This window comes from Watersipora subatra, chromosome 4 (genome assembly GCF_963576615.1).
Source record: "Watersipora subatra chromosome 4, tzWatSuba1.1, whole genome shotgun sequence".
Classification (NCBI taxonomy): domain Eukaryota; kingdom Metazoa; phylum Bryozoa; class Gymnolaemata; order Cheilostomatida; family Watersiporidae; genus Watersipora; species Watersipora subatra.
The window spans coordinates 7,460,054-7,472,649 of record NC_088711.1 but is presented as its reverse complement, the minus strand read 5'-3'; the positions used below and the strand labels follow the sequence as shown (position 1 = coordinate 7,472,649).

General features: G+C 36.2%; 1 protein-coding gene across 1 annotated transcript in view; it reads right to left on the bottom strand.

The window, feature by feature from the left end:
• Positions 1-223: 223 nt before the first annotated feature.
• Positions 224-12,596, bottom strand: part of LOC137394551 (uncharacterized) — a 28,264-nt gene continuing 15,891 nt past the window's right edge. Inside the window, exons 5-9 of the mRNA XM_068081276.1 lie at positions 8,998-9,131; positions 7,323-7,500; positions 6,865-7,022; positions 6,278-6,488; positions 224-1,511 (exon numbers count right to left, since the gene is read on the bottom strand). Coding sequence (XP_067937377.1) covers positions 1,233-1,511; positions 6,278-6,488; positions 6,865-7,022; positions 7,323-7,500; positions 8,998-9,131 — 960 coding nt within the window. The 3' untranslated portion in view covers positions 224-1,232. The remainder of the gene's footprint in view (positions 1,512-6,277; positions 6,489-6,864; positions 7,023-7,322; positions 7,501-8,997; positions 9,132-12,596) is intronic.

Sequence of the window (12,596 nt, the reverse complement as noted above, 5' to 3'; positions counted from 1 at the left end):
GATGTTCTACTAAGGCCATGTCACTAAATGCTAGTATTTCACTGAAGTTGACATTTGTTATAGCCTTTGTTACTAGCTTTTATAACTTAAAACAAGAGTGTAATAACAATTTTTTTATTTGCCAGCATTCATTTACACAAGTTGTTGTTATGACTTCCTGTCGTACTTACCAGGATAAAGAATTTTCTCCTAGGCAATATCTGACAACTTAGAATTACTAATATATTATCAAGACTGACTTCTTTCCTTTTGCTAAGCATTTTAGCTACCACTACTTGGATGACTCCGGCATGTTTGCGAAGAAGCTAGATTAACTCGTCTAATGTACATGTGGACGCTGTAGATGAGGTGCCTCATGGATGCCTTTATTTTACCTTGGTGAGCAAGTGTCGACAATCTACAGAGCTGTGCAGGGAGCGACTTGAAAAGGAATTTTTTTGAACTACTTCAAACTTGAAGGACACAAGAGATGATGCAGAGATCAAATTATTCTTCAGGCTGAGACTGGATGCTCGAGATGATGAAGAGATCAAATCATTCTTCAGGCTGAGACTGGCCAGCAGCCAATCAACAGACTCCGATGAGTTGACCCAGTTTCATGACTCATGTAGATGAGGCGCCTCATGGATTCTTTAACTTTACCTTGGTGAACAAGGAGTGTCGACAAGCTACATAGTTATGCAGAGCGGCTTGAAGAGGCCCTGCATATGGAAATGGATTAACATTCAACTTTGCTACGTTCTCCTAGTCCAACAACATTTGTTCATCTGTTCTGATATTTATTATAAAAAGTTTTTATCTTTGCTTATTTACATCGGAACGCCTATCAAAAAATCAGATCAAATTTTATAGAAGCAATCCTTCTGCTCAATACATTGTTGTCATCTATATTTTTGTGCTCTATGGTTGTAGGTTCACCTTCTTTGTTTAATGCCAGTTTAATGACAGCACATGTATCATATTGTTTTCTATTTTATTAAAATATCTATGAACGTAGCAATATGTTGTTCATCGTTGTTCAATTCCACCATCTAACAATTTCATCATTGTTTAGTTGTCTAGCAAAAAAAGTCTGGCGATAAAAACTTTATCTGATTAGTAAAAGGAATCAAGTTTATAAAAAGGCCAAAAATTATGAAATGTAAAAATATTTTTTGCACTCACTAATTATACTAAAATGCCAGTCTTTATTTTTGCAGTATTTTGACAGACTGAAATTTGCAAGATAAAATCTAGCTCTGCAGATTTGTTGCAGTATTTAAGGTTATGATTTTTTGGTCTTCACTTAACCGATATACAGCATTCTTATATCCGCGTAAATTACTTTTTCTCTGGTGTAAAACACGCTTGTCCAGCTCTTTCATCCAATTAGGCAAAGTTTGCATTCCACTAGCAATCGCTAGCTGATCATTATATGGCCATTGCTCTGCCCTCATGTCATGAAATAATTTGAGCCGGCCACGCTCCTTTACAGTCCGGTCTCGCTTCTCCTGGTAACTTCTCTCCATATTCTGCGTAATAAGTAACAGTGAGAATTACCACCAGTCTTATATGTGAAATAAAAGATGGTCCTAAACATACCTTTCACAAATATAAAATTTAAAGAGAAGACAATTTCAACAAAAGCACAGTTGTACGCATGAAAAGTATCTTCTAGAACCTTGGCTATGTAAAGCGATCACACTCAAAACTTAAATTACTGGTTGCATGACATACAATGTAAATTATGAGCAACTATTTGTAGTGGCACCCGAAGTAATATTTAGAAGGATTACAAATAGTAAATAAAAGTAAAAACGCTGATTTAGATGTCAAAATAACAAAACGTATAAATCAAGTTAATTTAGATTATATCTAGTTGTAGTTAACAGTATGTTAGGGTGTTTAGTTTTATTACTGCCACCTTTACATCACAGAGTTCACACTTCCAATCCAATTTTGATGTTATGTAACTAATTGGAGTATATATTTTTTGGCTATTGAACAAATTAAACAAAATACAACATAATCATATAAAACTATTTGTTTAAAGGTTGACTTGCAATAAAATTCACATTACAGTTATTTGGTATCAAAAGATTCGCCATGTCTTACTCTGTTGTGTTGTAGGTGCCAAATATGTGGGAATGTGATTAAAAGCTCAAAAACGAACAGAAAATCGCAGCCACATGAGACTGCCCTAGTTTGGATTCGTTTTCCAAAACAGCTAAAATGTGACGTATGTGTGCGAGATAGTTTATGTTTACACTTTCATGCATCCTTATTCGTCGAACTATTTTCACAAATATACTTCACGCTTGCAATAAAAACCATGTCTATTGTTCTTACGCGTCTATTTTATCGGCATCGTAATGCTGCAACTTTGAGCAGTGATATCTCAAAACCTAGCATAAAAATATGTTTAATTTTTTAAACTTAGCTTGAACGATTGCTTATCATCCTCTGACAAACATGATGAGCCTTTTGGTCCGCTATGATGGTCGAAAAATGCTGTAGAAATTGTTCGCGCCATATGGCGGGAATTGTAAGTCACATGATCAGATAATTTTAGTTTCAGTTCAAGTTTGATCTATCGCAAATAACAGATATGCTTTCTCGTATTAAATTTGTTAATTTCAATTCGTCATGTCTAACGCACCACATCGTGTTTGTGCAGCTGGCAAGCTGAGAAGCACCTTTTTTCTTGGCCAAGAGCAGAGAAAAGACCAGACCATCACCGGGCGTGGAGCAACTGGGTGAAGCTGGATGTGACAAACTTTATTTATTCACCTGCTTACTCTTACCTTTGTTTTCGCCATTTCAAAGACGACATGTTTTCTAACCTGTTTGCATACTCCACATGTCACCAAAGCACGTGAGTAATTTATTTTATGAACTACTTGTATTAGTAGTAGTAACTCGGGTTATTTTCTAGTATTCTCCTAATACTACTGTATTAATCTATATTTAATATAACAATATTAATGTCATTTAATTGTAATATGATATTATTAGTATTTTATCTTTTTAATTACGTGTATTATTCTTATTATAATAACAAAACTAACTCATACTGCATATCTATATGTAAAACGTAATATATTAATCTATAATTGATAAAATAATGTTATACGTTTCACGATTAATTTCGCCAAATTTCTTAACCCCACTCACTTATAGATATGTTATATAAAATAGTTATTGTCATTTTCTGGTATCATCGTTAATAGCATATTAGTATTATTAGATGATTATTATTAGTATTAGATGATGAAGAGTTTGTGCCAACCACTGAAGACTGGAAAGAGTTTGAGCGCTATGTTGGCCAGCGTCAAACACTCTCCAATTACATGTAAGATAGAGCTGAACTTAACCAAACTTGACAAAATATAAAGAATATCCATAGAGTTATTACTCACATTTTTATGTTTACAATATCATGAATTCTGATAAGGTTTTGTAAAATCTGTGTCATGATTGCATGGCTATATATTTATTCTTTTTCTGATCAAGCAAATATGATATAATAACAGGAAATGATGTTGTACAAATCTTATTGCAAGTCAACTATTGTGTTGTGATTTCAGACCCGAATCCTCCTTCAAAGAGGAAAAAATAATAGTGTGACAGCACTCCAGCGACTATTTCACTGTCACGCCTGCGCCCTCCCCTGCTCATTCACGATGGTGCGAGAAGGCGGATGGGTAGAGTTCAAGGTTACATGTGCCTCCTGTCACCAATTGTACACTTGGGAAACAACTGCCAGGGTGAACAGAGCTCACGTCATCAACCCCCTGCTGGCAGCTGCATCACTCTTTTCTGGCGGATGCCTTACGCAGAACCTCCGTTTTCTGTCATGAACATCGCGATACCAAGCCACAGCGTTTGCCTCTACCAACAAAGAGAATACTTACATGGTGTGAGTGTTAATATTTACCCATAAACTTGGAAAATGTGAGTAAAAGCTAGGCACACTAATTGAATAACGGCATTTAGAAACAATTTTTTTCTTGAAATGAAAATATGTCATCCTTCAAGCGAAATATATTATAATTTAAAATTCTGATTCTTCATCATAATATAACAAAAAAAGGGGGAAGAGGATTCTACATTCTTAGACTAATGATAATGATACGAATTAATCTTGTATAATGAAGTTTTACAATATTTTACAGTGTATTGCTGAGCAGTACACCCTGCATAACGAGGGATTGATGGCAGCAATCGATTGGGAGCTTGATTTGGCAGGTGACGGTAGATGCGATAGTCCGGGGCATTGCGCACTATACGGGGCCTACACTATGATGGATCAGAGCTGCGGCTTAATAGTCAGCAGCCATCTTGTCAAGGTAAAACTTTGACAGTTTTGACTTCACAGCCTGACAAAAACCCAAATTTTTTAGTAGTTATCAATACATAAACATGAAGTTGCTGATTTAGCTAAATAATTCATTCAAATAATGTGAAAGTGATTTTTGGTCGTAACTTTTTTTACTTTGCAGTCAACGGAGACCACCAGCTCTAACGCCATGGAGCTGGAAGGCTTCAAGCGATGCCAGTCCGATCTAATTTCCACGGCCTGAGAGTGAGGTCCATTACAACGGATGTTGTTACAAAGGTTGTGCGCATACCGCAAGCTTGTGTTTTGGCTTATGCCGCAAATTCGTCGTGGTGAGCGACGGCCTCTACCTGCCTGGTGTCTAAGATTCGGGCTCTTTTTCCACCAACGGATCATGAAGAAGAGTTTGCAGACTTGCAAACAAGATTTGCGGCATAAACCAAAACACAAGATTGCGGTATGCACACAACCTTTTCCAAGCATTTGGCGATGGCTCTCCAAATGGGAATAGATTATCTACCAAAACAATTATTGAAAAACAATAATTGCTGATCATCAAAATAATCTCGATCTTTATATAATAAAATCATAAAACTAATACACTCTCTGCTGTAGTAAGTGTACAAGCCAAATATAACAATTCTCCTTGTGTTCCACGAGTTCAGAATATGTGTGTTCAACCGATGCATTAAATGTGTAACACAAGAATTGTAGATAATGCTTGACACATTAGCATAGCTTTGATGTTGTTGGCATTAAATGAAAATCCAACTCACTATGATATCGCAAGTAATTATTCCACCGCAACTCAAGGGGTGCAGGCGCCACAAGTTCGTCCACATCAGGATGCATACACAGGCATTCATGCTCCCCGCAGTCATGGAGACGATGCGCAAACTCAGCATCATGGCAGCACAAACATTCAGGAAGAGATGGCATGTCTTGACAGCGCTTGCAGACACACCACTCTGTAGCCAGTGGTATTAGCTCCTAAAGAAATGAACAGATATGTCTATGCAACCATAATAATACATCAGGTTGATGTTATCCAACAGTATATCAGTGCAGCACTAGATTTAAATATTAAAATTGTTAATGTTGTCATTCGAGAAAAATCTGTAATTATTTTTTCGCAATATGAAGCGATAATTATCATCATAAAAATCATATATATATAGTAATATTCGTTCTATCACTCTCTAGCTAAAACTATTACTACTAGCTAGCTTGGCACATAAGAGCTGGCGAGTGGCGGTGCTTACTTGCTGGGAGGTTTGATTCTGTTGAGGATCTTCTTCAGATAGAGCGTCAGACTCGAAACGCCAGGGTCTTAACTCTTCAGAGTTTGACATTTTTTATGATCGCAACTCGGACATGTACACGTATGTTGAATTGTCGGATGGAATGGCCAAGCTGAAACTGTAAAGTAGCGAGCATCTATATTTGATACGGGGTCTTAGGTAAAACCCGAAGTGTTTGTCATAAACTATTGCTACGATAAGTTTTATATTGAGCTTTTTATTGGCCTTTCAATTCACGCGAGAACATCACGTGACAAGACAATAACCAAACTCCGCGGATACTTCATCGAAATCAAGAGATTCCAATCTACGGCGGCTTTTCGTTTTTTAGCTTTTAAGAGCTTTTAATCACATTCCCACATATTTGGCACCTACAACACAACAGAGTAAGACATGGCGAATCTTTTGATACCAAATAACTGTAATGTGAATTTTATTGCAAGTCAACCTTTAAACTATAACAGATATAAAAATGGATCAACTCCGCATGCCAAGGTTATACTGTACGTAGTTTTACTGTTTTCATCAGAAGGCAATTTTTCAGGCAATGGTTTCACAGTATGCAGATGAGAATGTAATTGTACAGGCAAAAGCCTTGTCTAGTTCACACAAAGCTGGTTAGTACTAGTAGTAGTTGCAAGCAGCGATCTCCACTCACTTCTTGGGTTTCTTGTGCAATACGCCCGGTAATACAGCCAACAATGTAATCTGCTTGACAGGCAAATTGAGGGAAGGGAACAAGGGCCTTGTTGAGGCCGATGTAGTAGAGACTAGGATGTTTAATGTCTCTCAACATCTGATATATATGAGATACATGTTCGTCTTCAATAACTGGTCTGCATTTCGCTGACAGAAATGGAAAAGCGTACCTAAAGTGAGAAAAAACTCACTACAGGCTTGTGAGAATAGAGAATCATAGGATAAATGTTGGATAGACGATCATTTTACCTCACCTGCTAGAGTTGTCACTAGTATGTTACAAGCAAGTGTAAATTGTAACGTCGAAGATTACTGCATTAAACAAATGAACAATTGTCATTGAAGTTAATAACGACGATGTCAACATATAGCAAAAGCAAGAGCTGATTTGATGCATCAAAAAACGATAAACGGATTTAAAAAAATAAATACTAGTACTTACCAATGATGGTACCAAGTCTTTAAAAATTATGAAATGCCTACTTTGTCAGAATGCAAATATGAGCTAGTAGAGAAGCAATTCAGAACAAAAAGTAAATAGAATACCTATAGCCTGTGGTCAAGATTATCATATCAGCGTGCACAATGCTCCCATCTATCAAATGAATGTCATCTCCAGTGATGCTATCAACACCAGCCACCTCCAGCACTTGTCGGTGTGTTGGTGTGAACTGAGTGCCTATCCTATTATGGCTGAGGTAGACCTGTACAATTCAGTTGTAGATTCGAGTCAGTATGCAGCAGTTTACTTGCTCGTCTCATTCAACTTCAACACATGCACTTTACAAACACTTTGTTTAATCCAGGGTATATCAGGTACAATATAAGGCATAACAGGTACAATATACCACAATATCCTGTATTCACCGACCAGATCTATAATAGGCAAAAACTAATTGTCTTATAACTAACATTACGTATTCCTCTTAGAATATACATTCATACAACTATTAATAAAAATGTTTAAGAAATACATGTAAGATTAAAATTTTAAGACTTTGTACCTTTGAAGCATGAGGAAGCAATTCTGCAGTTATTTCTTTGCCCGAAGGGCCTGATCCGAACACCAAGACTACCTTACCCTTATACTTGATAGGGGAGCGATAGTAGTGTGAATGCATGATTTCTCCGGTGAATGAGGTCCTTCCCTTGATGTCAGGCACTAGGGGCTCTGTGTAATGCCTACAGAGAGACCTAGAAATGATATATCGTAGAACATAACTCTACTATTTGATTGTTTACACGTCGCTAAGGTTTCTAGCACCATGAACTCTGAGAAGAGCCAACTTCATGCTGTAAATTTGAGATTTAGTTTGAGCTCATTGATCGGTGTAACGGCGTCTTAGATTTGTTTAAAATGGATATACCTATGGCCTTTTTAAAAGTTCAAGCTTAGCTTTAGAGCTAACAGAAGAACCTCATAGATCACCTTATATTATCATTGGCAGATTCCAAGTCCTTTTCAACCTTTGTGCACAATGAATCACAACTATGAGCCAAGCCCTGAACCTCGGCCCCAAGTATACTTATCGATATTGTTGTAGTGCAGAATACATACGTGTACATGCAAGTAAATAAAAGAAGGTAAGTTTCGTTGTACCATCGATGTGACTATACCTTTTTCAATACAGCTATGGTTGCATACTCCCACAGAAATCTAGGCCTCGTTGTGTGCTGCCTTCAAATTGGATGAACTCTAATAACTTTCTTTTTTAATTCATTTATTAATGAATTGACTTTTTGTTTGCAATAACAACAGGTTATGAGCTAGTGTGAGGGAGTAGAAACACCTACTTGAACCTCTATCTGAGTCTATTGCTGCACCTTTATTACCGAGAAATTCAGCCAGTGTGCTATTGGAAACTAATTTCCTGTCAGCAGCCTTTTTTATCTCTCAGCCTGTTTGATATACCCTCAGTATTTTGAAGATATCTCATGAACTAGTAATTCAACAGACTTGAAACTTCGGAATGCTGTTAATTAAGTTGTCCTGACCCAAAACTTTTCCTAATGATATGAAGTTTGAACGCTACAGTTGTTTGACAAAGTTTGAAAACCTTTAGTTGTTTTTATTTTCTTTTTAATTTAAATGTATTTTAACTAGCCAAAAATCTTCTCTCATGATATGTAGTTGGAAAGTTAGAATGGCAAATATTGTTATATGTTAAATAGTAATCAATTTTCTGTCCAAAGAAGTTTTTATTACCCGGGCAATGCCGGGTAGCACAGCTGGTATAGATATAATATCACCTTCAGCTTTTTCATGGAATGGTGAAATATATGCAATACAGATAGAATAGCTAAACAATGTGTTGCACAATTCAGTCGAAATAACTCACCTGACAATATCTTGTAATACTTAATATATTTAGCACCGCTCCCATCTGTAATATCACATCTTATTCAACATAAGGATAATAATTTTTTCCAAACACAGAAATTTACTAGTGAATATTTCAGATATATTTCTATACTTTAATATCAGATGGTCCAATTTAATGCGAAAAGGGAAAACTAGAGACAAGTAGGATTGAATGAAGGAATATATAATGAATGTACAGAATAGAAATAGGAATAGACAGGGGGAACTAAAAGGAGTGTAAATATTAAAAGATGAGTGAATGGAAGAGCAAACAGAGGATAAAAATGAAAAGTCTAGCAAGCAGAAGAAAAGTTTACCCATTGCAAACTATGACTGAGTCAAATTTCTGGGTGCTCTGAACACCGGTCTCACAGTCTTCCTCCGTTACATTCCACTGAGTTACGCCGTCTGCTCCCAGGACTGGATCGACTTCCAAAACAGCGTGTCTGAACTTCAACATAAAGTTAACAGGTGCTTTCGCTTCAATAGGTATCGACAGATGTGCAAGCGAGTCAGGATATCCACCTTTTCTCTCTGTCTCAGAGAGTGAAAACTCCTTATGCTGTTTTAATCATAACAAAATTATTTACAGTAAAAAAATCTTATTTTACAAAGTAATGAAAGAACAAAAACACCTATACATCAAATGTGGCCCCAAATACTAGCAACAATCAACTCAAGTGAGTTGCAAGAAAATGTGCTATTGTGAATGGGTAAGATCTTGAGGGGAGTGCCCAAACTCCCAGGTCTTTGGTGCTCCAGTTTCCATGCTGCGATTGGATTCGGAGTTGCTTCCAATCCGAATTACAGGAACAGTAAAATCTGCACGCATTCTGCACCATTATGCTTCGCTAGATTTGTGTGACAGCATTGGTTGTGAAAAAGTAAGTCTACCTTAACCAGTTTTGCTTTGAGGGATACATCGTATTGCAACTCCGAGTTATTGAAACGGCAAGGTACGAATTTGTCGGCAGCGAGCAACTCCTAACCCATACTAAGCATGGAAACACAGTGATTATTACCCCACGGGGGTCAACAGGGGTGAGGGATAATTTCATATTTATAAAAAATTATTTTCTCATATTTATATATCTATCTCTCAAAGTATGTCGTATAAGGATTTGTACCCATTCCGGCTATAGATATAGCTTTAGCGCAAGCTGATTTTTTACAGATGCGGCCACGCGTTGTGACGCCCTTGTTAAGAAATATTTTTCGTAAGGTTCAATTACTATATTCTTCCGGCGCGGACAAGTAAACTGTATTCGTGAGAAGAGCCTCGACATTCTCTCACCTTTCGGTCAGACAAAGTACGATATCACATTTTTACATTTGTACCAGTATCGAGAGATAATAGTATCGTCGTATTCAAAGTTTTGATGTATATCAATCTTCTGGTGGAACAGTAATCTTTTTCATACACACACACTTTTATGGAAGAACTTCAATTTCACAGTTTTTGTGTAACTTTTTTGTGTAAGTTTTATGTAAGTACCTCCCAAGTTAGAAAACAGATAATTACTTATGTTGATGGCATTATAGCTGATTCAGATTTCGTGATTACACAAATAAGTAAAATAGCAGCACTCACTCTGATGGTGGTGAAAGTAATAGTTTTGTAACGTTGTAGAGGATCGTTTTAGCTTCATAGTGATCGTAGCTTCACATCGCTTTATCAACACACAAAGTATAGATACAGTGAATTTATTGCATGGCAGTGTTTTTTAACATATTGGAGAAATAAAATATGTAACAAGACTGTTTTAGATAGAGTTTGAAATAGAAAAAATATTGTTTACATATCATGAAGCAATATCGGCATTTTTCGGTAAAATGGCTGGCCGTAGGCCGATAGCTAAATTTGTACATGGATGTTATACAAGAATTGTTATTATTAATTTAACATATTCAGGATTTTTATTTTGTTTTTCCAGTTCGTAATAATTGTATCATTACCAAATCATCCTTTATTGTAATCGTAGTAAAACCGACTTAATTTAGCTATTACTCGCTAATTATTTCACATTTATATCTAAACCTTTTTATAGTTGTTTTATTTTTTGTAATTTATTTGACCTGCACAAGACCTTTTCCTCATGATATGAAGTTAGAAAGTTAGAATGGCAAATGTTGTTATATGTTAAATACAAATTAATTTTCTGACCAAAGACTTATTTATTACCTGGGCAACGCCGGGTAGCACAGCTAGTATATATATATAAATCTCAGTGTTTGTCTTTTCGCCTGTTTGTCAAACCTTGTGTCCAGATATAGCAATTAAAATCTAACAATGAAAAATCCGCACAGCAGTGGATTTGATCTCAGGACCTCCAGAGTTGGAAATAACAAACTTAACCATTAAGCTGCGCAGAATACAATGGATTCACAGGTCAAATAGTCATTACATCGGTTAAGATACTCGCTCTTGAAGCGCTTGCTTGGTTGCACCAGCACTGTTGACCGTTACGAATAACAATTGTAAAGCTGGCCCAAAACGCGGGTATTGTTTCAGTAAAGGTCTTAGTAAAGATCTAGCTTTCCAGGTAAGTTACTCAAATTCATTAGGTAATTATTCCATTTCCATTCGGCTGGTATATATATATATTTAGCAGCAAGCTAGAGCCTCATCTTAGACAATGTCAAATTTAGGAGAATGAGTGCAGTTCCATTTACAGTGGAGCCCGAGTTACGACAACCCTACCTTACAGTTTTTTCGCATTTTAAAGGGGAATACGAAGTTTCTTCCGGTCTCTTGGCATGACATTTTCCTATCATATAGCATCAACAACGATGTCTTTCCAAAATTCTAATTCGGTGGTCGGTGTGCCTGCGGTATGACTAGGCAAGTCTGGATCTTGCAGGAGTAATACGATATTGTATCTATATTTATATAAATCTCAGTTTGTCTGTATGTGTGTAGTTCGGTATGTCCAGCTATAGCTACTAAAATCTTGGAATTAAAAGCTCACAATCTGCTGGATTTGAACTCACGGTGATCGCAACCGAAAGTTTCCAAACCACGCGCTTAACCACTCAGCTATACAGTCCTTACCATGATACCGAACTTATCAAACACCATACACCTTTTCTCGATTGCCCACGCTAAATGACGTATTAATTGAAACTATTAACTCTATGAAACACGATACTTTTTCGCCCTCGCCGTACTCGGGCTAAATTGCTTTCCTCAAAACGATATCAACCATAATTTCTCTCAAAATCAAAATTTGGATATTGTATCTCAGTTCAGTGTCATCCATTATAGTAAAAACTGGTTCGCAAACAGATAAGTGATAAAATTTTAGTTGAAAGTTTACTAAAATGCATACGGAAACTTTTTTCTCGTATGTTTGCAGTAAGCTAAAGTCATATATGTTAGATTCAGCGTTCATGTTACACGTCTGTCTTGAAGGTAAGAACTCTGCAAGTAGCACGCTGCAGCAATGTTACATTTTTTCCGGATCAAACCCACAAAATGCACTTAAGTTATTGTAGATAACTACAGTTACTAAGGTTAACATTTTGATTTGTCACTATTTTTCAATGATGATGGTTTTTAACCGGCAGTGATTGCATTAGATAATTACTATGGGTTTCTATACCACTCTATGTGTCTATACGATATTTTCGTCTTATGACGCTAACACTGAAACGAAATAAAATCATATAATCGTATACCAAATAATTTTTCATAGTAGTTGTAGCAAAACAGACTATATTTAGCCATTACTTGCTAATGATTTCACATTTACATTTAAACAAACACCTTTACAGTTTTATTTTCCCTCCTAAGTTATTTCAATAAAACACTTATTTCATGATATGAAATTTAAAAGTTGCAGTTGTTTGAAAACCTTTAGTTGTTTTCAAATTTAAATGAAGTTTAAAAGTTGAATAGTAAAATGTTGTATATGTT